This window comes from Lepidothrix coronata, unplaced genomic scaffold, assembly GCF_001604755.1.
Source record: "Lepidothrix coronata isolate B3197 unplaced genomic scaffold, Lepidothrix_coronata-1.0 Scaffold30, whole genome shotgun sequence".
In the NCBI taxonomy this organism is placed as follows: Eukaryota; Metazoa; Chordata; class Aves; order Passeriformes; family Pipridae; genus Lepidothrix; species Lepidothrix coronata.
This window is the reverse complement of record NW_016690210.1, coordinates 2,397,589-2,423,615: the sequence shown is the minus strand read 5'-3', so window position 1 is coordinate 2,423,615 and position 26,027 is coordinate 2,397,589. Positions and strand designations below refer to the sequence as shown.

The 26,027-nt window shown below is 42.7% G+C and overlaps 2 protein-coding genes across 4 annotated transcripts in view; both read left to right on the top strand.

Moving 5' to 3' along the window:
- The first annotated feature begins 312 nt into the window (after positions 1-312).
- On the top strand, positions 313-16,909 carry U2AF1 (U2 small nuclear RNA auxiliary factor 1). The gene is given in 9 exon segments (XM_017810952.1): positions 313-795; positions 797-903; positions 1,951-2,038; positions 5,630-5,696; positions 9,034-9,083; positions 9,698-9,796; positions 10,926-11,059; positions 11,384-11,476; positions 13,869-16,909. Coding segments are annotated over 9 exon segments (849 nt in total). The 5' UTR covers positions 313-723; the 3' UTR covers positions 14,008-16,909.
- Positions 16,910-24,965: 8,056 nt separating this feature from the next.
- Positions 24,966-26,027, top strand: part of LOC108495354 (cystathionine beta-synthase-like) — a 29,284-nt gene continuing 28,222 nt past the window's right edge. For all 3 annotated transcript variants that reach the window (XR_001874098.1, XM_017810976.1, XM_017810977.1), the window contains exon 1: positions 24,966-25,118. The gene's annotated coding sequence lies outside the window, so the exon portion shown is untranslated. The remainder of the gene's footprint in view (positions 25,119-26,027) is intronic.

Below are 26,027 nucleotides of genomic sequence, written 5' to 3'. Positions count from 1 at the left end.
CCCCCCCCCCCCCCCCCCCCAAAAAAAAAAAACAACTCCCCCTCCCCTCCTTTCCCAGCCCCCCTTCCCGGGCCGGGGCCGTTCTCGGGGACCTTCCCTTCTTCCTCTTCCTCCTCCCCTCCCCCGGCCGCCATGCGGGTGTGCCCGCGCCTCGTGGTGCGGTACCGCCCTCCCCCGTCCTTCCCTCCACCGTCCTCCCCCCGCGGCTGCGCCTTCCTGCCGGGCCCGCTGGGTGCCGGAGCTTCCCGCCGCCTCCTGCCAGAAAGCGCCTCCTCCTCCTCCTGTTCCCCTTTTGTTCGTGTCCCTGCGCCTCGCAGCAGCCCGAGAGCTCCCGCTCTGCTGCAAGGACAGCGACTGGTTATTTCTCCCCCCTCCCCAGGGTGCGGAGGATTTCCCCGACTGCTGCATCCTGATCCTACAGGCTTCTGCCTGCAGCCTTCCACGCGTCCGGGAACGCCTCTAGTTTCTCTGGTTGTTGGAAGCACACACACAAAACCCTCCTAACGAAAATTTGGTCACCACCGGCCTGACCAAACCGGCGTGTTTTTCCACTCGTAAAAATGAAAAGGGGGCGTCGATGTGCTGCTGGACTAAATTACTCTTGTCAGCCCCTGGCCATGGGGCTTCTGCTCTGCTCTGTAGTGCTGCCATTCCGGGAAAGCAGATCGGCAGCCTCTCTTGAGCTCTGTTACTGTAGCGTCCTTTCTCACAAAGGAGATACATATGAATATAATGCAGTACAGTTCCACAGTATTAATCAGGCACGAAATTCCTGTGCAGCTCTTATTTTCTGTTTAGAAAAAGCAAACGGAACCTTCCAGAAGGTGCTGAAGTTGGAAGCACTATTGGAAATTTTATAGTTAGGTATTTCTTTTTATTTCAGGTTAGAGTTCAGAAAAGACAGTAAGTATATCATAATGCTAAGTGTTTGTTTTCAAAAACATAATGAAGAGTAAGCATGTTGTAAATTTACAGTAGAATGTTTTGCTAGAGATCAGATATGCTTTAGTACTTAAATAATTCTCCCCTCGTTGAGTTGATGTTGGTTACACAGGAGTGTGGAAATAATTAGCGTTAACTACGGGAATGATAATCTTTCTTCCAGGAGAGTTCTAATATTTCACTTACCCATATATAGCCCAGAGTAGCTTTCTTGCTCTTCAGAATTTTGCATTTCCCTGTCAAGGTAACTTAAACTCCTTATGGTTTTCTTTCATCATTCCGTGTGAGTTACACCTTTTTGTGAGAGTTTTACTGGCATTTCTAAACCAGCATTGTTTTGAAGGTGCCATGAAATGGATCATTCAGGGAAAGCTTGTGGTTTAAAAAAAAAAAAAGCTTACTCTTAAAATTATTGACTATATTCATGGAAATGGCTTCATTAAATGAATTTATTTTGCTTCTTTGTATTCTCTCTAACAGGATTTTTCTCTTCCCCGACTTTATTTCCAGTACTGTGTTGGCAGTAGCTTGAATTACCCTTAGAGTATAACTTTAAACAGGTGGTTTATAAAACATGAGAGAGGTGCAACTGTGTCAGCTCTAAAGCAGGTTTTATTGCCTGGAGCAGGGGCTGCATGAACTCAGACACAGAGCTCGTGTAGTGTAAATTTTCAGACCGTTTTTCACGTCACTTCCTGTCCCAGCACCCACTGAAACTGGTGTAGAGACAAGGATGGAGAACCAGAAGGGTAAAACAGCGATCACTTGTGTGTGGTGGATCATGAAACCACTCAGGGTGAAATCAGTCAGATTCTGCTGTAAGTCAGGGGGAAAAGGAGTGAGTGTGGACAGGTTTGCTGTAATACTTCCCTGTGCAGTTTTGGTGTGGATTTCCTTTCTGTGTTACTTCTCCACATCAAGATAAAGACATTTAGGGCATATGCTTTTTTGCATATTAATGCTTTCTATTCCAGTATGTAACTACTTTATTCTTTTTTTCCCTTGCAGAGTCAACTGTTCATTTTATTTCAAAATTGGAGCTTGTCGCCATGGAGACAGATGTTCTCGATTGCACAACAAACCAACATTTAGCCAGGTTTGTTTCCCTTTTGTTTCCTCTTTCTCGTGGAAGTATATTCTGGCTTCTTTAAAATGTAGATTCTTAGATAAGAGTGAATAATTAGCGAGCTCCAGATTAACTAGTTCACTTTTGGCCCCAGTTTATCTGGGTCTTTGCTTTTTTGGGGGTATTCCATTTACTTCTCCCAGCATTTCTAATTATCTCCTGTCACCCTTAATGGCTGCAGGAAGCGATGCTGTTGTAAGCTTGCCTGTAGTAGAGACCAACCAGTGCTAACTTTCAGGTGAGTGTGCCTTCTCAGTGGTGTTCAGGCACTTAAACCATCCCCGATTTTTTAAAGCACAGACAATGGCAGCAAGTTCCACCTGTCCCAAAGATGAGAACTTTAATCTTTCATGCATATAATAGAAGTAAACTAATTGATGAATAGAAGTCACTCATCTGTCATTACATTTGCTCTCTGACCCAGGCTCTTAAGTTTCAAGAGTGACTTACATACTTCCTTTGAATGTTGTAAAAATGGGTTATTAAAAAACAACTTGCCTGGTTGCTGAGGGTGAATTGTCACTTGACATGACAGATTATTGTATCTTTGGCTAAGTGAATATTGTTAGAGACATTATGTGTGACTGCATATCTGCCAGAAATAAAAATAAATTTTAAAAAGTGCAGTGAGTGACAAAGTTTTTATTACTGTGAGCTCTATAGTTTTCACAAATTACATTCTTGGAGAACTTTGTTTTCCCTCTGTCTATCACTGCTGATTGTCAAGGTACACAGATAAATAGATTTCTTTGGGAATATTGCGCTTGAGAAGTAGTGCCTTTGAAAGTTCTTGCCTTATCAGCAGTCTACAAAGATAAAGTTTACATAAGAATAGATCTTCTGCAAGTTCATCTCATCTGCCTTGGAGCAGAATTGGTGAGAATGGTGGGCTGATGTTGGTTTGGGGAGAAATTAGGAAGGCAAGTACTATCCATGTGACAAGTTCAGAGCTGTGGTGCTCCTCAAGTTAAACTGTGAGTGGGCAGGGGGGAATGTCAAGGTTGCTTATCCATGGGGGCTGCTGCTGGTACTTCAGCTACAAAAACACTTCCCTACTTCTGGGAATTTAATGATTTTTAATGCAAATATTTTATTTCAAAAATAATACTGTCCATTTTCAAAACTATTCCGTGTTGCTGACCTACATGGAGCACCTGCTGAAATGTGATTGGTTATACAGAGACCTGAATTTAGGTCACTGGCTACTAGAATATATTTCTAAATCAGACAAGTAGTTGCCTTTTAAGTTAAAAAAAACACCAAAAACCTAACACAAAGCCCCCAGCACCCCTAAATCCTTTTTTAACAATAAAACTTTGCAAGTACAGCTTCCTGTGTCAGTGCAGCTTTAAGCTCTGCTTTAGACTCTGTTTATCAGTGCCAGCTGAAGCGGGTCAGGCATGTCCCATTCATCTGGGGATGTCTGGGACTGCACAGCACCGTACCTGGCACTGTGCAGGGCTCACCACAGAAATCTTTATTTGTGTGCAGGTGGTTAATCAGCTGTGATAGAAAACAGAAGAACAGAGACTTCACTAATGGGAAGTTTTCAGCCCAACATTTTTACCTTGTGCAGCTCTTGCTGGTGCAGCTACTTTACAGAAGAGCTGTGTTAGGAAAGGTCACGCTATCCAGGGTGATCAAATTACCCCCAGTCAGCAGGAACACCAGAACTAGATGCATGTTTCTGGCGGTCTCCAATTGTAGGCTAAATCATGGGTAGTTTAAACCTGGGCCATGGAAGCACAAAGCTTTGGTTGGTATGACTGTACCCATTAGAAAATGTGTGTGATTTTAAATGTGATTTTTTTTTTTAATGTGTTAAATGGGCAGCATGTGTAGGTGTGGCATTGCTGGTCCTGTGACTCCTTTAAGCTCTGAATTCTTATTGTGACTAATAATAATGTGTAAGCTAAAATTACTTGGGGATTGCCATTCATACTGACTAACGTTGAGCTTGTATTTTAAGTAATCAAATTTCAATTTTTGAGCTGCTTACAGTGATATGGACGTTTGGAATTTTTTTGTAATATTAGTTTACTAACTTAAACATGGTTTGTTTTTTCAGACAACTTGATTTTAAGAAGAACGGTACAAATGTAAGGTTTCAAGTCTGCCTGGGCTAATTCTTCAAGTAAAAAGCAGAAGGGCTAAAAGGATATTGTCCTTATTTGAAGGATCGGAAACATGTGAACCTATGATGTGCTATTATATTATTTAAACAGAAATTCCACCAAGAAATTCCTGACGCACAAAACGAGACGTAGCTGTTGCCTAAAGGCCTTACTGTCTGGTGTAGCACTTTGGAGACTGTGGCATTATGTATTACCTGCTGTGCACATAACACTACTTTTTTCCCCCCTAGACTTGGCAGTAGTGAATCTGGTCTCGAGGGCTTAGGCATCTCCAGAACACCTCGTGTGACGTTTTAGGTTACTGTGCCTCACACCTCCCATTTTGAGGATAGCTGTCGAGACAAACGCAGCTCTTTCTTGGTGGTTAATTAAAGCTGTTTTCATAATATGATGGTCTGGATGCAATTTTGGAAGCTACTCTGCAAATACAAAAGGAAGTCTTTAAGGATAAAATATGACTTTTAGCTGTTTGCAAACAAGTTGTCTCTTTGCAATTGTCTATTATATGCACAGCAGCCAGTAGAATTCCCCTTTTTATTTTTTTTCCCCGCAGACCATCTTGATTCAAAACATCTATCGTAACCCCCAAAACAGTGCACAGACGGCTGACGGCTCACACTGTAAGTCCCACAGTTGGAGAAATTTTTTTAAAGAATGGTGTTAAAGAGCCCACTCCTAATTATGAGAAAATAATGTTGGCTCCTGAGCTGCTGACATAAAGCTGTTGCAAACAGGACAAGTGATGGAACTCTTCTTGCGCACAGATCAAGAATTTGGGGAACGTGTGCGATTCCAAGCGCATAAGTGGCTGCATAAATTGGACTTGATGCAGGTTCCCTTTTGTGTTCCAAAGTGAAACTTGATTTCTCAGTAACACTGCATTCTTTTTAAAGGGTTAAACTGCAGACATTTCTCAAATTCTTGATTTAACAACAACAACAAAAAAAAAAAATTAGGCATATATGTGATGTACGGTAAGTTTCCCAGAACTGGGTTTTCTTTCATCTTAACTTTTTTAGGTAACTTTTTTAGGAAAATGGAGATTTCATGTTATGCTGTAATTATTGTATTGCTTCCTTTCCTGCTAAGAAACCGTTCAGTAAAACCAAATTCGAATTACTATGCTTGTAATGTAAATGGTGTGTGGATGCCACCTATTACAGAGCTGTCTGAATTCATGCAAAACCCCTCTGTAGTAATATTGGTGAATGGAGTAACATACAATAATTGAGTGTCATGAGATCTCTATTACTTTACAGTGTTAGGTTGATTTAGAAAGGTCACCAGCTAAGTGAAAGTTCTCCTTCTTGGGAGAGAATAACCACCTCTCTTTCAGCACAGACTCGGCCAAAGCGACCCTAAAGGAAACCAGTTTCTTGTTAAAATTATTTTCCATAATATAAAGTTGTTGCGTTTTGTATTTCAGACCATTGCCCTCTTGAACATTTACCGTAACCCTCAAAACTCTTCCCAGTCTGCTGACGGTTTGCGCTGTAAGTTCATACAAGTTCCTTCACTGGTTCCCTGGGCTTGATTGTCAGAGCTCAGTGTCGACTTAAGCTGGTCTGCCATTTTAGTTTAACAGATCAAACTGACCACGTTTCGTTAAATGTGTTCAAAACAAACACAAAAAAAAACCGAGGAAAAAAAACCCCCAAACTTTTTTTGTCCCACTCACCTTCCTCCCTGCTCCCAAAACTGTGAGGGGAATCTGAATACCAACTACTAAATCAAAAAGGGTTCAAATTGTACTTCCCCAGTGAAGCAGTCTTGGTTGCACTGCTGTCTTCCTGTCTGTCACCTTTCTCCCTGCCAGTTGCCTGCATCCTAGGAATGGTTTTCTGTATGTTTTGTGCTCTCCATTAAGTTCCACTGTCTAAAGAGCAGGACAATGACACATTGACTCCGTCCAGAACAAATTTCCTGCTCTGTAAACATTAAGAAAACTTGAATTTGAAACTTCTCAGACTGCATGCAGAAATTTGTCCCAGGTTAATGCAACTTCCATTTAGGGAGTGCACTTGGGAAGGAATATACCATGACTGACAAACGCTTCCCTTCTGGCAGCTGTCCTTTTTGGATGGGTGCGTGCTTAAAATTCCTCCCATGCTTTGAAAATTCAAATTCCAAAGCCAAGTGGCATGTTTACCTAAGAAAATATATTTTTAAAAGTACTTTTGAGGAGGGGAAGGCATTTGGGTATGGTCATGAAGTAATTTAATGACTCCTCCTCAGATAAAAATGGGCATAAAAGCAAACGCACCTCCTGTGAGACTGGCAGCAGTTAATGACCAGGACTGATCAGCGATTACCGATCTATCAGTGTAACTGAATCATCAATATTAGAATAAAATTTAAAAAAAAAAAAAGTTTTAGGACCAAAAAAGGGTCGGTGTTCTTTTCTAACTAATATTTCTTGTTGAAGTGAGTATTGACTGTGTGGTAATAAAGCTTTGTTTGGCTATTCCTTTTTTTTTTTTGACTGTTGGATTATAGACTAGTTCAGATTAGTTACCAGCATTTGATTAGAAGTGCCTTGTGAAATCAGCCACTAACTTAAAAGTCAACACTGCCTCTCTTGCTTCTAAAAGTAATAATGGCTCAATTAAGTGATTTGAGTTTTTGTCACACTAGACATGCTGTATAATTTTGTCTAGATGCTTTAAACAGTTCTATTGGTTTGTAGGCTTTCTTGTTGCAGATGCTTAGTAGTTAATGCTGTTTCAGTAGACCACAAAATTTCCAGTTGGGTATTTCCACTCTCTCCCTCAACTCTCAATGCGCTGGTAACTAATTTGCACAGAGTGACAGCAGTGTGGTCTGTGGAGCTGTTTAGATTTACAGCTGCAAGAGTCTTGAACAGATTCTCCAGTGTTGCAAATGCTGGTATCCAACTCTAGTTTGTCGTGACAAGCGAGTAGCTGTGTACCAGAGCCTCACTATACCTCCTGGGGTAGAGCTGGAGCTCTGCAAGCAGTAGGTTTGCTGGAACTCCTGGCTCCTTGTTACTTTGGTATTTGTCCCTATTTAAGTACTGCATGTATTTTCAATGGATAACTTGGGTAGCTATTTAATGCTTTGTCGTTGTTGCTTAACTGTCTTCCTTTCTATTGCCGTCGTAGAGGATTAACCTTAGTTTTGAACAGCAGTAGTTTTCCTGAGTATTTTAATTAGTAATTGGGGCTTCTCAAGGTTCAGATACCAGTAGCCCTGGAATAATATGGATGTTTGTAAAGCCTGTGCATATGTATGCTTCCCACTTCAGAAGGACATTGAATAGTCATTAATTAACTGTTGCTTATGATCTCCTAATTTGACAATGGAATCTCCTTAAAAGTTTTTGGCACTTGTCCATCTGGTAACAAGTTGTTATTCCCAGTGTGGCTCACAGAGCCCTTGTCTGATACCTTTAAAAACAACAACAACAAAAAAACCCTTAGGTATTAGTAAGCTGTTATCAGTGGTGTTGGCAGAACCTTGAGAATATAGTTAAGTATTAAACTGCCTAGAAATACTGGTTTAATGTTTGATATTCCTTAATTTGCAGTATAACCATGAGGAAGGAGAAGTTTCTTAAAAGCAAATAACGTTTCAAATGCAGAGATATTGTTAGCCTAAACTATAAACCAAATGCTCCTTAGCCTCTTCTGGAGGTGAGCTGGGTGGAAGAACAGGACGTGCAGTTCCAGAGAATGTGACTGGTTAATATTAGAGCCTTTGAAGAAAAATGTAAACTTTGTCCAAGTGGTAATAATAGCCAAAAATTGACTGAGCCCAAAGCATCTATTTTTTTCATAGCAGCCTGACAGTGAATAAACTTTGCTTTATTGGCTCAGATTTTTGTCTTTCACGTTCTGTGAGCTAAAGCAGCAATGTTTCTAATTTAAACACCAGCGTATTTTTCTAGCATAAAATGCGGGGTTTGTTTTAAAACTGCTCCGCTTGATCTTAATAAGCCACTTAACTGCTGAAGAGCTAATACATTAGACTTTAATGTATACAGCTTGTTTAAACTGCTGTAGACTGGAAGAAATAAATGAAATACATTTTTATACTTTTAATACTTTGAAAAATAAGCCAAACGTACACTGGTTTTTATAGCAGCAGGCAAGCAGCACTCATTTTTAAAGTCCAACTTGGAGCATGAAAATAATCTAACCTGAATATGTGGCTGGCTTGTCTTGCACTAAAAGATGTTCTGCAGGACTACAGAAAAGCTTAAATTATATTCAAAATTAAAATAGAAAATTGTTCTCTCTTGCAAAGCATTATGGTACCCTGCTTCGAGGGCACTGAGAAAAGTGTGTCATTTCAATAACTATTTTGAGCAAATTTAAAAAAAGTAAATCTGGGCTATGTTACATTGTGAACTCAAATTCTAGTGGATATGCTGGAGAGGTGGACATAAAATTCTGCCTTTAGGAAGAGGAACACTAAACTGTAATAATACTTAAAATATGGACATGTAACAAAGCACTTGCCTTCTGTTTAGGTAAAATTGTTAGTAGACAGAGAGTGGGACTGTACATTAAATTTAAAGTGATACTTCAAAGGAATTCCTTTCCCCTTCCTTTGAATTTGTGGCATACAAGCTTGGCTCTGATTAAAACTTGCTTTGATTTGATCATATCAATGTAATGTTTTGACAGATACTTTGGGGACTCAAAGCTCTTCACACATCCTTATTTTTTAATATTCCTATTAGTTAGCTCCATGCTATATGGTGTCTCTTATGCTCCAGACGGCCTTCTAGATTGTTTTGTAGTATGATCAAAATCTCTTCTTCCTTATTGGCAGGCTCTAATCACTCTGACTCTTTGACTTTTGCAGGTGCTGTGAGCGATGTTGAGATGCAGGAACATTATGATGAATTCTTTGAGGTATGTAAAAATGCATTAAAGTGTTAATGGACCTGTCACCGCAGACAAGTGAAATGGATGTAGTGTGTAGCACAGGGAGGTGGATTCAGACAAAAGCACTTATTTCCTCAGGTGTTCATATAAAACTGACAGCTTTATTTATTTAGCAGTGCTAAATATTTCCTGGTATAACCTTTGGTTAGTTTGGCTTTAACTTTGCTGTTTGAAATAGAATTTAATCAAAATCAGCAGCTTAAGCGATGTAGCATTTCGATTCTGTAATCTGCTTCCTTTCTATGAATTCAAAATATACTTAATTATTTTTACAGAAAGAAAGTGAAACTATAGCATCAAGGTTTATGTGTCGTGTTTTCAGTGCCTCTTACGTGTTGTGTAAATGCTGCTTGCATAATGTTTTCCATAGGTTTTTATTGTATCTTGTTAGTGCTGTACCTACAGATGGACACGGTACAGGCCAAGCAAGTACTAACTTTAAAATCAGAAATGTAAAAAAAACACGGTGATTTTGCTTTTTTCCCTAGGGAAAGTTGTCTTTCATGCTTACAGCTAAATACAACATTTCTGTACTTAGAACTAACGTGCTGCAAACCTGTAATGGGTTTCTCTGTGCTTAGGAGGTCTTCACAGAAATGGAGGAGAAATACGGTGAAGTTGAGGAGATGAACGTGTGCGATAACCTTGGAGATCATCTAGTTGGAAATGTATACGTAAAGGTAGGATAAAGAGGCATCTTTATGTGATTGCTGGGGGTGGGGTTTGTTCATTTATAGTTTTAAAAGCTGCTGTATGCTTTAGATTTTAGAAGCTCTCCAACGTCGTGATTTAAAGTAGAGTGAAAATGTGAAAGGAATCTGAAAGAAATTTTAATAAATTACGAGAAAGTTTCTTGATAGTCAAAATCTGTCATTTCAGAAAGATTAACACTTGTTTTTTTAGCACAGTTATCAACACTGTACTGCTGGACTGTTTAGTTTGACAGGATTAATTTGGGATCTGTTTTGCCAGCATGCTGCCCTTTAAGCACTTCCTTATGAAAGGTTTATTTGCAACAGGTGCATTTATTTATTAACTTCCAGTTGAACACAGTATCCTGTAATCCTGTAATATTTGGCACTAGCTGCATGGTTTAAGGTGCAAACTGGAGCACTTGGGTTTAGCTTTTAAAAGTCATTGGTATCTCTTGAATAACCAGTACAAAATTGTCACCTGCAGGAACTTTATTGTGTGTGCACAGTGTTGGGGAGGTGTGACAGAGTTTGTTTGAATATTTGGACTGTGCATTCCCTTAACTGGAACATATTTTCAGACCTGTGTTGGTCATAATCAGAACCAAAAGTTGTTTTTAAAGATTTGAAAGTGGTTAGCTGTGAAAAGGCGTCTCAAATGTTTTACATTCATCATAAAACAGGATCAGATTTTTGTAAATTCTGATTTAAATGAATGAGAGCTCCAGTTCTCTTACAGATCTCTCTTAAATGTTTGAAGAAATCCATTACATCAGGAGTGTTGGTGTTCCAGAAAGTACTTCTAAGCATTCTCTTGGTTTAAAGCTGTACTAAGAAAGCACAGTAGCTTTTATTGACTTTTTCACTTGAAAGACCAAAGAGAACGTAATTAAGAGGAAAGTCAATGTTTTGATTAGCTCTGAGTCCCAGTTAATAAAGAGCTGACATATTTGCCCTTGATTTGATGGACTGTCCCAGGAACTCTGAAGTAGCTGCTAGTTCCGTGACTGGTCCTGAGCCTCAGATACCGCACAACTGATTGGATGGGGATCTTCAAATCTTCAGTCTGCTTCTGTTACTTCTCTATAGAGTGAGAAAATGTTACTTTTGCTTTTAGTTTCGCCGTGAAGAAGATGCAGAAAAGGCTGTGATTGACCTGAACAATCGCTGGTTCAATGGGCAGCCCATCCATGCCGAGCTCTCGCCTGTGACTGACTTCAGAGAGGCCTGTTGCCGTCAATATGAAATGGGGTAAAACACTAACTTCCTCTGGCCTTGGCAGTGTCTGAGAAATGTTTGCACAGGCAGGGAGGTTGCTTGGGTGTGGGTTTTATGTGTAGCTGAGCGTAGGAAGAAAACCACTTCAGGTTACTGTGATGTGGAGGACCTGTGGTGAAACGCGTGACTTTTGCCATCTTTTTGGGTTTTTGACCTAGGAGTGAGTCACTGTCAGTAAACGATGGTTGTAATGTACTGGTTTTAATGTTAGAGGTGATTAACTTTTGGGTGCCTAAAAGTCCAAACAGGTAGTGTAGAGCTGGGAATTCTAACTGTGCCTCTTGAATTCTGTTTCAGAGAGTGTACACGAGGAGGTTTCTGCAACTTCATGCATTTGAAGCCCATCTCTCGAGAGTTAAGACGCGAGTTGTACGGGCGTCGTCGTAAAAAGTGAGTTTCGTTTTAAACACCATTAAAATGAGTAAATTAATGATCAGTTGCTGAAAAATCTGAAGGCAGGTCTTTAAACTTCATGTTCTTGTTTTTCCTAACATACTTCTGGCACATGCCAATGGAAGGGCATCAAGTAAAGCTGGCAAGTGGTTTAGAACAAAGGTGAAGGTCTCTAAATAAAAGGTTATGGTGCTTCTTGCTCTGCAGTGCTGTGGGTGCTCAAGGTTGGTGTGGCTTTAGGAGAAGGCAGGGTTAAAGGAGAGGAAAATTCACTGAGTTTACTGAATATATAGGCCCTGTCTGTGGCTCAGATCTGCAAACTGTGCAGAAGGATGTTATTTGGGAAAAATTACTTTATGCCTCTTACGTTTTATTCTCTACTAGATGTGTTTGCTCATGGCCTCTGTCAGACACAGGCTGCTTTGCTAATGGGCATTTTGGCAGCATCAGGTTGGCCTCTTTCAGCATTTTGTGCAGTCAAGCATATCTATAGATTATACTCAGGACCCAACCTTGTTTGCTTTTAACTGTTAATGGCAAATTTTCTAGCCTGTATTCATTTCTTACTGTTAGTAACAGGCAGTCACTGTATTGAGCTCACTGATTATTAATACCAGCCTCACAGTGTGACCCTTCTTGATAGGAATTCTCAGTAGGAAAAAAGAATAGTAATTTTGTTTAATGGTAAAAAAATGTGAGAAAAACATTCTGTTATATTACTCATTTAGTGAGGTACCTTGTAGGAAGGCTTATACCTCTTGGTGTTACAATGATGGTTCATTTGCAGCTGGATTCAATCTGCTTGCATTTAGGACCTTGCTATTTAGTGTAGGCGTGGAAAATTGTTGATCTTGCTTTTATACAGAGCACAATTTTGTAGGTTCCTTTCAATGACAGAAGGAGCCTGGGATTGTGGATTTGTTTTTCCTATAAATGTCTCTAATTGGCAGTGTCTCAGAATTTGTGAGGATGAATTTAACTTTCAAAAACGTGAATTGCGTTGCTTAGCCCACATGTATTTGTGCCTAAATACTTTTCCTAAATCATCCCAGTTAATATTAACTTAAATGTAGTTTTTAAGATGTTTGAATTATTCATGAAAAAGACAAAACATGCTTTTTGTATTTGCCTAATTGTTACAAATCCGGATCTCTCAGACTTAGTAATGCTGATTAAAAGATACTACCCTTTTTTGCAAGAAAATTGTGTGTTGGGCTTTGGAATATGATTGTTTTATCCATAGCCCAATTTCAGTATGTGCTAAAACAAATAAAATACTGAATCCTCCATCCAGTTTTGTCTTTATTGGCCCTATTTGAAGTCAGCTAAAGCTAAAGCTGTCACAGGTTAGCAGTAAGGCTTGGTATAAAAGATACCAGTTCTTGTGTCAGTGGGGTTTCACAGGTAGGTTGTATAAACTAGACTGTCCTGAAAGTAGTTCTGCACAGAGTGAAGTGTGTCAGAAGGTTTTTGAGTAGGAAAAAGAAGGGTAAACCAGAACTTTTGAATAAAAGGCGAATTTAGTAATTTGGGCCAGCTGAGTGGTGTGCAAGAGTTAAGTATTTGTCTTTGTCATAGTAAAACTTGTCACCACACATAATCCCACTCCAAAACATCTCACTATGAAACAATATTCTGCAAACTGAAGACTTTTAGCATTTGTTTCCTTGGGTTTTTTTTTTCAGTTTTGCTTTAATTTCTACATGTATTTAGAAATGCACTGTTAACTTGTTTTATACAATTAATTTTTCTGAAATGCTTAAAACCATTGACAAGTGCCATATACGCTATAAATTCACAGTAGCTCTGTTAGCAGGATGGAGTGGATGGGTTTAGCTTTGTTCCTGAATTTTTCATCTGCCTCAGAGGCAGGGAAGGTGATTTGCCAGTGCTGATGGCTTGGGGGGGAGGGCATGATGTAGATAAAAAAAGAGGGGGGAACAACCACAGAGAACTGAGTTCTAATTGCTAATTAACGCAATTGATTTAATATGAGTGGACTTACAAGCAGCTTTAGGCTTTTTGGCATTGAGAGCTGTCCCTATCTGCCAAAGCAGGTGTCCCTTTCTCCTGCTTCTTTAATTAACAGCTGTGTAAGAGTGCCTTTGGTTCCTCTCCCTGCCTTTCCTTAAGGTTTGCAGATCCACTCTAACAGGTGACTGCAGGGAACAGTCCATTCTTGTTCCAGTGTGTGTTGACTCCCTGGTATTCTAAGTTTGTGCAGTTTGTAAACACGCGGTTTTGCATCCCGAGTGCCAATTAACCAACCCTTCTAACGACACGCTGCCTTTCTCCTCCCTTGTTACTCACATCCTTAATTAAGCGTGGTACTGCAAGTAAACTGCTGGTTGGGACGAGACAGTAAAACGTTCCGGCTTCTTCTCTGCAGGCATCGATCCAGGTCGAGGTCCCGCGAGCGCCGGTCTAGATCCAGAGATCGCGGCCGTGGCGGCGGCGGCGGCGGCGGAGGAGGCCGCGAGCGCGACAGGAGGCGGTCAAGAGATCGCGAAAGATCCGGTCGATTCTGAGCCATGCCATTTTTACCGTATGTCTGCTAGAAAGTGTTGTAGTTTGACCAAACAAAGTTCATAATGACATTTTTTTTAAAAGATGGGCTTCTGAATAAAAAAAAATTTGTAGTGATACAGTATTCTTTGTGTAACTTGTTTCTTGTCGGGGGGAGTCTTTTTAACTGTCATTCCTCTATCTTGACAAATACCTGGATTAACTCTGCCTGAGGAAAAGGTGGTAAATGTGTTGGAGGAGCGCCGGTTTTGGTTTGGATTTTTTATTTTTTTTTTTGATTATTCGGGTATAATTTGAACTGTTGATGAAAATGTATGTGTATATAATATAAAATATATTATATACATAGTAAAAATAATATACTGCTTAAGAAACAGTTACTCACAAAGTTTCCCTTTTCTGCTATGCTGTCTGCTTATTTAGGTTAGTTTAGGCACATTTAAGAGGAAGGCTGTGCGAAACGCATTTATTTACCGAGTAGAAACGCTTAGTTACAAAAATGTATGTTTGTTTGTTACCAAAAGTCTGTGCTCTGTCTATCAATGTGACTGTGGCATTTAAAATAAATCCAATTTCTTGGTGTAAAATCTAAAGCCTATTTTCTAAGCACTCCGGAGTAGTTGAGTTGCTACTCCTGGCTGCCTATTTTCTAAGCACTCTGGAGTAGCTGAGTGGCTGCTCCCAGCTGTGCCAGAGTTCATAGTTCAGGTTTTTATAATTCTTGACTAAATTCCGTGTCTTTGGCTGGAAAGTTGCCTAGCGTAGCGTGGAAAAAAAAAGTAATATTTTTATTGCAATGATTCATAATAGGCAGGTGAGAGTTTAGTGAAAAAAAAACCACCAAAATTCTGCTCCATGCAACATGATACAGAAGTGCTATTGAAGGAAATGCAAGGTCCTAAATACAAGGATCGAATTTCTTAACTGATTGATTTTTTTTTTTCCCTAATCTATGCTCTCTTACCTGCCATTTATTGAAAAGCATTTTGTTAGTCTTCAAGGTCATAGGAAACTAACTGGATGCTAGTGGAAAATAAATCTTTTCTTCCACCTTTACTTGCTTTCTGATAGTCTAGAGTGTGATAAAAGCTAATGGACAGCTTTCAATTTCTTCACAAATTCGTATTTCTTTTTCTGAGCTTGAACTGCACAATCACTGAACATCACAGGTTGTGTCTCAAAGCGTTAAAGCTCCAGTGGAAGTGTTGGAACATCTTGAGAGACAGTTTGTACAATGGCTGAGTTGCAGTTTCACCTTGTTCATGTCTGCTGTTATTCAAAGTTGTAACATAGCAAGAAGTTCTGGTCAGCGATCATATTGCTGCAAGATATAACTTTATGTGCACAAAGCTGTGTGATACAATACAGTTTTCCAGTGGGGGAAAGAATTTGTTAGAGCTTTGTTAGTTCTGAGCCAGATAACTTGCTAAATGATGAATCTGCAACTTGATGATTATTAAATTAAAAAAAAAAAAGGAAATAGAAGAGATATAGATTCATCACACAGAGGCAAAGAAAAGCTGGTTTGTTAATCTAAGTATAAAACCATTTTGCTCACTGGAACTTGGAAAACAAAATAACATCGATAAACAAGCTTTTCTAAATGAATCTGCTTTGCTTCTTACAACTCAATTCTTGCACAGGTTCAGTTTGAATTTGTTTTGTTTCCACTGGATGGTTTGGCCAATGACACTGTGGAACTTAAGTTTGCCAGGACCCTTTCTGGAGAAATACTGCTCAAGCAGTTGAAGCTTGACATCTCCACGTGATGTTTTGTTAAGCCTATAAGGGAAATGATGCTTTCTTTTTTACTGTAAGAAATTGAACAGTGCCTGGCATTAAATGGCTGAACTGAAATGTATTTCTCCTAGGCATTAGAAATTTCACATTGATAATTTAGTTCTTGCAGTTTACAGGATATTAATCCTGTTCCATTTTTTTTTTCTTGGCGTGGGATTCAGCATCATTAGTGAGCTAATTTAAATCTTAAACTCCAAAAGGTGAGGATAGTCTTTCTGTTTTGTTTTTCTTCAAACAGTGTCTAATACAATGTGGATACTGTTTAAAAGGTTTAAGATAATTTCTACACAGAGTAATGACACAAAGTGATTTGCCCTATAAACAAGTTAGTTTAAAACAGTACAGATGTGTTCCTGTAATGGCTTTAATCTGTTTATCTAAATCCTGTTAGTCTGCAGGTATATTTTTGCATGAACAGATAGTGGAAGTTTGATTTCTCTCTTTTCCCCAATACAATTTTACTTAAGAAAGCACTCTTGAATTCCACCAAATGTGTAATTATATGGTCTGATTGCATGGCTGCCCAAAAATTAACAGTGTAACTGGAATACATCAGGATGGGCACTGAAAGCTGTGGATTTTACTGGATATTCTAATGGGTGCCTAGTGACAGCATTCAGCATATAAACTAAGCTCATGACATATCTTGTTAGGTTCACATTTTAAGACTGTACTACCAGCAAAGTTGGTAAAATTTGAAATTTAAACTGCTCCAATTTGGTTAAACATTTATATGTGATAGTCCCACAAGTGGAAATTCTACCTCCCCCTTCTCTTGTTGCTCACAATGTCTTTTAAGATTTATTTTTTCCCCTCCTCCCCAAGGTACCTACTTTCCAAATATTTCATTGTTGACTCTTCTGTTGAACAGTGAATCTTAATTTATGGAATTCCTTTACCTCAAATAAGGGACAGCATACAGGATTTTCTGAAGTCTGAGTCAATTAGGTTGAAACTGTTCATCCCAAGTGGCTTCCTCTTCTTTGTATTTGGCTCTTATTCTGTGAAAATGCTGCTTGTCCATGAATATGATGTATGTTGAGACTGTAAAACCAAATGGAGAAAACTTGTTCAAAATAAAGCCTTTTTTTTATAAGAGTCTGACAAAAATTATCCCTTTCCTTTAGATGGGATGCTGCTCTCTAAATGACTGATGAGGACATAGACTACTTTTCCAATTCTTCACTCTCGAGCTATTTTTTGAGCAATTCTTTGTCTTCTGTTCTTTACAGCTGATAAAGCATGTCCTCAACTAAAATAACCCCAGCCTCTCCATATTTAGTCGATAAAGTTGAATTCCAAAGAGTGCATCTTGGGGTTAGGAGTTGGGGTGTTTTGATTTGAGTTCTTTTAATTGAAAAGGGTTTTGGCTGAGACATCCTGCAAGTTTCTGTTGTGGTGGTCCATAGAAGACAAGAGGGCTTACTTTTGGCAGAAGAAGGTTCATTTTTGACAGAAGCAGCATGTTTAATTGAAGAAATGAGTAATGGAAAAGGGGTCATGGCTTTTAAAGATGATTCCTCCTGGTGTTGCATTGCTTAAGCTGCAAAACTCGGGGTGTTAACGACTGTGTCCAGTGCTGCTCTTGTACAACAGCACCTTACACGGCATCTGCTGTCTTTAATGCATTAGAAGTGAAACTGCTTTCATAGCAGTTGTGGGGTGGGTGTGAGTAAATCTTTTGAACTGCATCTGCACTAAAGACTGCGCCTAAAAACAGTCCTGTTCAGGAAAAGTTCCAGCTGAAAAACAGAACCGAGTTAATGTTTCATTTCTGCAACAGAAGAGAATATTTGTAGCTGTGTTTGCCACTTATTGCAAGGCTGGAGCTGAGCTGTGTTACTGGAGAGAACAGTTTTACCCTTGGGGCAAATTAATTGCAATTTAAAATATCAAACTTATGTCCAGATGCCTGTAGATTAAATCAAATTTATGTTGAATTGATACACAAGTATTTCTGAATTCATCCGTTTAGCCAACGTTGCTTTCTTACGAATCACAGAATGGTTTGTGTTGGAAGGGAAGTTAAAGGTGAGTTCGTTCCACCTTCCTGCTGTGGGCAGGGACACCTTCCACTAGACCAGGTTGCTCAGAGCCCCATCCAGCCTGGCCCTGAACACTTCCAGGGATGGGAGGTCCATAGCCTCTCTGGGCAACCCGTGTTGCAGCGTCACAGTGGTGAGGGTGTCTCCCAATAATTTTTCTTTTTTTTTTTAGTTTTCGTTTTGTTCCATTCACATGTATGGAAAACAAGAGCACATCTCAACTACACAGACAGTCCTTCCTTGGCAGCAATGTCCTCATAAATTATAAACCTCTAATCCCCTGTCATGTTTTATTTCTTACAAAACTAAAACCTTCAGCAAAAAGAGCCACTGGTGAGAGGACAGCGCTGTCCCACCCTGCAGTCCCGTGGTACTGCAGCAGCACAGCTGCTTTAGGAGGCCCCTGTTTTCCTGCTGATAGTTACTGCCAGAAATGGTGTTAATTCAATCGATCTCAAGTTTCAACTGTAAGTTGGATGTGTGGAATCAGCTGGAATGGTAGAAGCCAACAAACCAGCCCTGCTGCCAGCAGACCAGCTCCGGTAGCCAGCGGCTTCCTTTCAGCACATGGAAAGCGGGATGGGGGGAAGGGTGTGCTTATCTCTCTGACTGTTCAGAGGCAAGTGCCGACTCCTCAGTGCTCTGATAAACATCCGGTTCAGTACTTCTGCAAAATTTCAGTTTTGGTGTTTGCTTTTGAACTAGATTGTTTTGACAGGACAGCTGATGAAGTGGTGGGATGGTGGGGGGAGTGGTGGGAGGCAGCAGGTTCATGGGTGAGCTGGAGCCCTGGAGCAGCTCCTGTGTGTGGCTGCCCCTTTGACTCAACCACCTTAACAACCTTCAGAGCTCTACAAGCTGTTCCCACGAGGCAGAGAAGATTACTCTGATCCAGGTGTTCCTTTGGGACAAACCCCTGTGTTCCTGACAAAGGCCTGCAGAGCACTGTTTTCCTGAGCACTGAGCTCAGGACACCATAGGCCACTTCCAGCTCTCTGTTTCCTAGACTGCACGTGTAGGTGGGTCTGGAGGGAAAAAAAGTAGTTTCTGCTCTGGTTTCAGTGAGCCACGAGACAAAGTGGGGAGAGAAGCAGCAGGGAGCACTGGAGCTGGTGTCCCTGCCTCCTTGTTTTTTGTGGGAAAGCTTTTAGTCTGCCAGGCTTAGACCTGCTGTGCTTTTGCACAGCACCTGGCTTGATTTCAAGTCTTGCTACCTGTTCAGCTGAATACTGAATTGTGTTTCAGATCCTTCTCACTTTCTTCCTGGAGCCATCTGGGATTCTGGCCAGGCAGAGGGAGGGAACTGCTCCCACTGCAGCCTGTGCACCAGCCTGCCTCCTGGGCCTGGGAGCTGTGGGAAGAGCCAAGGGGAACCACTGCTCCTCCCTTTACCCACCCATTTTCCTTCAGAGCTAATACTGCTCATGTCTGAGAGAAAAGAAGGGAGACAACTTCACGAATCAAAGCAGTCCTGCAACTTCCATCATTCCTTCTTCTTTGCTCTCTAGTGAACTAGGAGGATTCTTCCTCTTGTGGTGGAGGAAAAGAAGTCCTGGAGCCGCACGAAGAAGAGATTTGATAAAGGGACTCTGAGGCAGGACATGAGAACTGATTTCTGGACAAAGCACAAGTGGAGAGTGAGCTGCCAGCCCTCCTGCCTGGGGGTTGAGTGAAACATTAATTGTTGCACTGCTGGACTGGGGATGGGCAAGGGAAATTCCAAAGACAGGCAAAAATCTGCCCAAGTAATACTCACTAATGTCTGGGCCATTCTTTCCATTCTGCAGGAGTTTGGCTCATTATTTTTTTACCCTTTCATGTGACCATGCTGACCACAACAAAGAGACATTTAATTGCCCTCCTTGCTCAGCCTCCAAGGAGGGAAGCCTTCAGTCTTTGGGACAACTCTGGGGTTCTAAAACACATGTGTGGTGGCAGCTGTAACACCTTACAGAAAAAACATTTCAGCCAAGGGAATAGTGCAGAGTGAGCAGCAGATTATGTCATCCTTGTAGTACTGGTAGGTGATTTGAGCAAGGTTTCTGACTGTCTCTGTTTCTGTTTTCTCTGAACAACTTCACTTCCTTCAGTTTCTACTCCTGGGCCATGTTTCTCTCTACACTTTGTGCTCCTCAGGCCACGTCCTGCATGGGCCGTGTCTTTTTTGAAATGCAGCATTCCAGATGGGAGACAAGGTACCTCAACAAAGCCTGCCGGTGCCGAGGGTGCCATGTGTGCTGCAGGCTGTGTTCCTGTTTGCATAACCCTGCACGATGTTTGCTTTTTGCACAACAGCAGGGCCTTGTTGACTCTCATTGAGCTTGGCCTGGCACTACAGTCATACCTTCCACTCCACACAATTACTGTCCAGATAGTGGCCACTCAAGAAGTTTTGCAGTCTGGCTGTAAAATTTTGTATTTGTCCTTATCAGCCAACTTCCTATTTTACTTTCTCATCTCGTTTACAGCCTGTCAAAGATCATTTTGAAGTCTGTTCTCCCAATTGTTTGTGGCCTCTTGCATGCAGTTAAAATATGGAGTGGCTCTTCCTGGGCTGTGTTTCCTTCCCTTTGCATAAAAACCTTTCCATGAGCTTGTGGGATAGCCTTGTGCTCTCCCATCCCAAAATGTCTGTGGGTACCAACAAAACTTCTTGGATTGCCTTCATTAACTGGTCAGCCTCCTTCACGTGATCTTCCTCCTTCAGTGATCCTACCACAACAGCATTTACCTTTTTTCCTCTCCCTTTGATCACTGACTGCACTGGTCCAAGGAATCTCTTTCCTCAACCTTTGAGTCTTCAGCATGTTTTACTCATCACTGACAGAAGAAACATCATCCTCTCCTTGCCATTCCTAAACAAGCTGTTTATTTCCATGTTAATATTCCAGTTGGTGTCACATCACCGCTGCACTGATCAGATCACAGTTTTGATTTTATCCCAACCCTCACTGCAGCTCCTCTTGTTCCTTGCAAGAGAAATAAACCCAAGCATTGCCAGATCTCAAGAAATGGATGAAATGGCTCCACTTACGCTATTGGTAGTGACCTGCTGATTTATGGGAGTTATTCACAATGCTGGGTTGAAGAATAATCCATGTATCCCACTGATTGGGCTCAGCCCTAATGGATCTAATTAGTGGGCAGTGGAGAAAAGCTCCTTGTGTTCATTCCCAGGCACCATGACTGATTTTAATGCCAGTAATGCCATGGTACAGTGTGGGTTGGTGTTGCTCTGGAGATATTTGAAGTCAGTTTATTCTGTAAGTCAAAACTCCCCTGTAGTGGAAAGAGGCTTTTCACAAGGGTATGTAGTGATAGAATAAGGGGAAAAGGCTTTAAACTGAAGGAGGGTGGGGATAGAATAGATATTAATAAGAAATTCTTTACTCTGAGGGTGGTGAGGCACTGGCACAGGTTGCCCAGAGAAGTTGTGGACTTCTCGTCCCTGGAAGTGTTCAAGGCCAGGTTGGATGGAGCTCTGAGCAACCTGGTCTAGTGGAAGGTGGACTGCCCCCTGTGGCAGGGGAGTTGGAACAAGAGAATCTTTAAGGTCCCTTCCAACCCAAACCATTGTGCTGTTCTTGTGTTGCCAGTTTACCTTCACCTGCCTCCTGACACAGTGATGGAGATCAAATCTTGATTGCAGAGCTGTGGTACAATCACAAATCCCTCTCATTAGCCTCACACATCATGTCAGATAATTTCAAACATGTCTGGTGCTGTCACTTGGTCTTACAAGTCTCCCCTGAGGTATCCCTTTCACTTTTATCAGGATCTGGCATATCCACCTGTGCTGATGATTTCGTACCTTGGCACCCATCCGCCTGAAGTTGCAGTGGTTGCTGCAAGGCTGGCACTTCTTGAGAGAGAACAGCTGACTCAGTGCCCCTTCCCCAGTCCCTCCTGAAAGGCATGAAGGGTATGGTTATCCCTTCTTGGATACCCTCTGTGGGCATGACTGCAGTTTGCAAACACTTGCACTCATACTGTTCCAAATATTCATGGATTTTTGCTTAGCTGTGCTTGCCTCACGTGTGCCCTGATGTCTCATGGTTTTTCTGATACCCATAGCAGGGGCCAGGCCTTCTTAGCATCCCTGTTTTCACACTCTGCATTCCCCTTGTGCCATTCCATAATTTAGCTGCGCCAAACACAAGGTACACTCTGTTTCCATATGTTTTTCCAGTTGATGCTTTTTCTGTGGGGCTAATAGTTACTGGTTTGTTACAGTTAAATGTACAAACCTCTCTTTATGTGCATATTTCAGATGTAATTACCTAAGCAAACTGCAATTTAAAGTAAATAGTTGTCCTGTTTAAGAACAATATTTTCTACTAGCTCTTTCTCTAGGTAAATGAGAATAAAAACATGACACTAAAAGTAGGTTTGCATCTACTTCGAACCAGAAAGGGATTGGGAAAAAGCAGTGTAATTTCAGTCAGGAATTGGATTTTGATGATCCTCATGGGTCCCTCCCAACTCAGAATATTCTGTGCTCTGTAATTTGTCATCAGTGTGGAGGTTTCTCTGCAATTTGTGCGGATTTTTAACATGTATAATGAAACAGCTGCTTCAGTGCCTCTACTTAAGGCAATATAAAGTATCTGGCTCTTCTTTTTAATTGTTCAGTGTTTTTCCTGCTTTTTTTTTTCTTAAATTTCACCCTATATTCTAGTCACAGTCCATTTTCTTACCAGAGAGACCCTTGACTTTGTAATGCTGAAACTGGTCACTCAAGCTTCAGACCAGTCACATCCAGTTGTAAAGTCTCTTCTGTCACTTTTACCACTTGATTGAAAAATCCTGTTTCTTATTTTTCATATTTATGCAGATTGCAATACTCTCCAAAAAGCTCTACTACATGGCATGTGTATGTACAGATGGAGACACACAGCTGCCTCCACTCCTTCGATTATCTAAAACACATGGAACACTTCACGGTGAATCATGTTCTAAAACAGACCTCCTTGAATTGCTTTTCTCTTTAGTGGTACTTTTTATAGATACAGAAGAAATTGCTGCTTGGATTTCCCACAGCCACAGGCTGTGATCTCGAAGCATTTCTCTCTGGTAAGCCTTTTCAGTACCTCCTTCTTTCATGCAAGAACTTCTGTTTTGCTTTGTTTTGTTTTAAACTTTCTCCATAATTTAGAGCACCTTGTTCTTGTGAAGAATTACTCTGACACAATTTGCACGGAGCGTATTAAATTCACCTGCATCCCGTGTTACACATCACCAAGCTCTGTTCACAACAGTTGTGGATGCAGCTGTTGTGACACTGAGTGACTTCCCAGGTGAACACCTCCTTATCACCTTCTCAGACACCATCAGAATGGCCTTAAGCTGAAGGAGGGCGGGGTTAGAATAGATATTAGGAAGAAATTCTTTACTGTGAGGGTGGTGAGGCATGGAACAGGTTCCCCAGAGAAGCTGTGGCTGCCCCATCCCTGGAAGTGTTCAAGGCCAGGTTGGATGAAGCTCTGAGCAGCCTGGGCTAGTGGAAGGTGTCCCTGCCCATGGCAGGGTTGGAACTAGATGATCTTTAAGGTCCCTTCCAACACAAACCATTCTGTGATTCACCAGCCTCCTTGTCCCGGGATGGGTATTTCCAGGGCTGCCTGGACATCTCTCCTCCCATTGCTGGCCTCGGAAAGCTGAGATGGGATTCACACTGCCAGCACAACCTTGAGGTCTTTTTGGGGGGAGAACCCAACTGCTGCCCCATGAACCTCTCTCACAGGACCCTTCTGATGGTGGGTATTTCCCCGCAAACCAGACAAGGAGCTGCTACCACAGGCTGTGCTCAGGAGCCACCAGCAGCCACGTGTGTGTCCCCTACAGCCACTGCCCACGGGTGCATGAGTAAAACACCTTCGAAGCCCAGGGCCTGGCCACAGCCCTGGCAGAGCCCTCTCTCCAGGATCACACATCAATTAGGCTGCAAAGGACCTCTGAGGTCATCAAGTCCAACCTTTGACTGAACACCACCTTGTGAACTAGACCATGGCACTGAGTGGCATGGCCAGTCCCTCCAGGGATGGTGACTCCACCACGCCCCTGGGCAGCCCATTCCGATGTCTAATCACCCTTTATGTGAAGAAATTCTTCCTGTCCAAGCTAAACCTCTCCTGGCACAGCTTGAGACTGTGTCCTCCTGTCTTGTCATTGGCTGCCTGGGAGAAGAGGCCGAACCCACCTGGCTACAACCTCCTCTCAGGGAGTTGCACAGAGCCACAAGGTCTCCTGTGAGCTTCCTTTTCTCCAGGCTGAGTCCCCCCAGCTCCCTCAGCTGCTCCTCACAGGACTTGTGCTCCAGATCCTTCACTAGCTCTGTTGCCCTTCTCTGGACTCACTCCAGCCCCTCAGTGTCCTTCCTGACTTGAGAGGCCTAGAACTGGACACCATCCTGGAAGACCTTGTGGACAAACCCAGGCATATTCCCCCTGTTCTCCTCAGTGATCCAGCTGGACATCCTTGGACATCCCTGAGCATTGATGGACTCCACTGGACACTGCTGGACATTCCTGGACATCACTGGACATTGCCGGACACTGCTGGACACTGCTGAACATCTCTGGACCGTTGGACATCCATGGGCACTGTTGGACACCATTAGACATCGTTGGACATCCCTGGACATCTCTGGACACTGCTGGACATCACTGGATATCAGTAGACATCATTGGACACTGCTGGACACAGATGAATAACACTGGACATTGCTGGACATCAGTAGACATCACTGGACATTGCTGGACACATCTGGGCATCCCTGGACACCACTGGACATTGTTGGACACTGCTGGACATCCCTGGACATCCCTGGACGCTGCTGGACATCTCTGGATATCACTGGACACTGCTGGATACCGCTGGACATCTCTGGACACCGCTGGACATCTCTGGAAGCTGTTGGACATCTCTGGATATCACTGGACACTGCTGGATACCGCTGGACATCCCTGGACACCGCCGGTGCCGCCCCGCCCGCGCTCCGCCCTCCCATTGGCTGACTCCGACGAGCCGACGCCCCCGCGGTGACCAATCAGCGCTCGCGCCGCGCTCCCGCCCCTCGGGGGGGCGGAGGGGGCGTGGTCAAGGCGTGACGGGGGCGTGGCCAAGCGGCTCGCGCGCTGCTCTCAGCACGCCGCGCATCCTGCTTGTCCTCGCCCTCATCCTGGTTATCCTTCTCCTCCTCCTCCTCCTCCTCATCATCTCCATCACCATCGCCACCGCGGCGGTGTCCGGTGTCCCGGATCGCGCGGGTGAGGTGGCGGCCGCAGCGCGGGCGGGGGGGCGGGAGGGGCTGCCCCATCCCTGCGGCCGCACGTTGCATCATCCGCGGGAGTGGGATGGGGTGGGGAGAGCTGGGGGCGGCCGTGCCCCCCATCCTGGGGTGGGGTGAAGGTTTGGGGGCTGCGGGCTGGAACAGATTGCCCCGAGAGGGTGTGGAGTCTCCCTCGCTGGAGATATTCCAGAACCGTGTGGATGCGATCCTGTGCCATGTGCTCTGGGATGGCCCTGCTCGAGCGGGGAGGTCGGACCAGATGAGCCGCTGTGGTCCCTTCCAGCCTGACCCACTCTGTGGTTCTGTGAATGTGGTGCTGCCACACAACTGGACTTCTGTTCTGTGTCTGTAATGAAGGGAAGGGGTGGGAAGGGGCAGCTGCGGGCGAGGGGAGCCCCGGAGCCACCCCTGGGAGGAGTGGGGGGTGCCCAGGGCAGGCCGGGAGCGCCTCCTCCGAGCAAGGAGCAGCAGGAGCAGAGATGGGCTCTCGGCGTCTCACGCTGGCTCCCAAGATGACTTTGTGCCTTCTGGTTTTCTCTCTGGGTTTGGCACCAGCTCTCTGCCCAGGCTTGGCTTGTTGTCCGTTGCTCTCGTGGGCACCATGAGGGTCTCCTGCAGCTTTTTTTTTATTTTATTTTTTTTTATTTCATATATTGCCCTTCCCCCATTGGGAGGGGTCTGAACTTGACGAGAACCTGAGCGAGCTGCTCAGTATCAGCGTTAATAATGCTGCTGGCACATGGAACCAGCCGCTACTTGAAAGACAAGTGATTCTTCTCCTTCCTATTCCTGCTTGAGTATCTAGTCTGCTGTGTGTCTCTCTAATCCTAAAGCCTTTGACCATGAAGTGCTGGGCCCTGTTCCAGCATGGTTGCTCACACTGTTT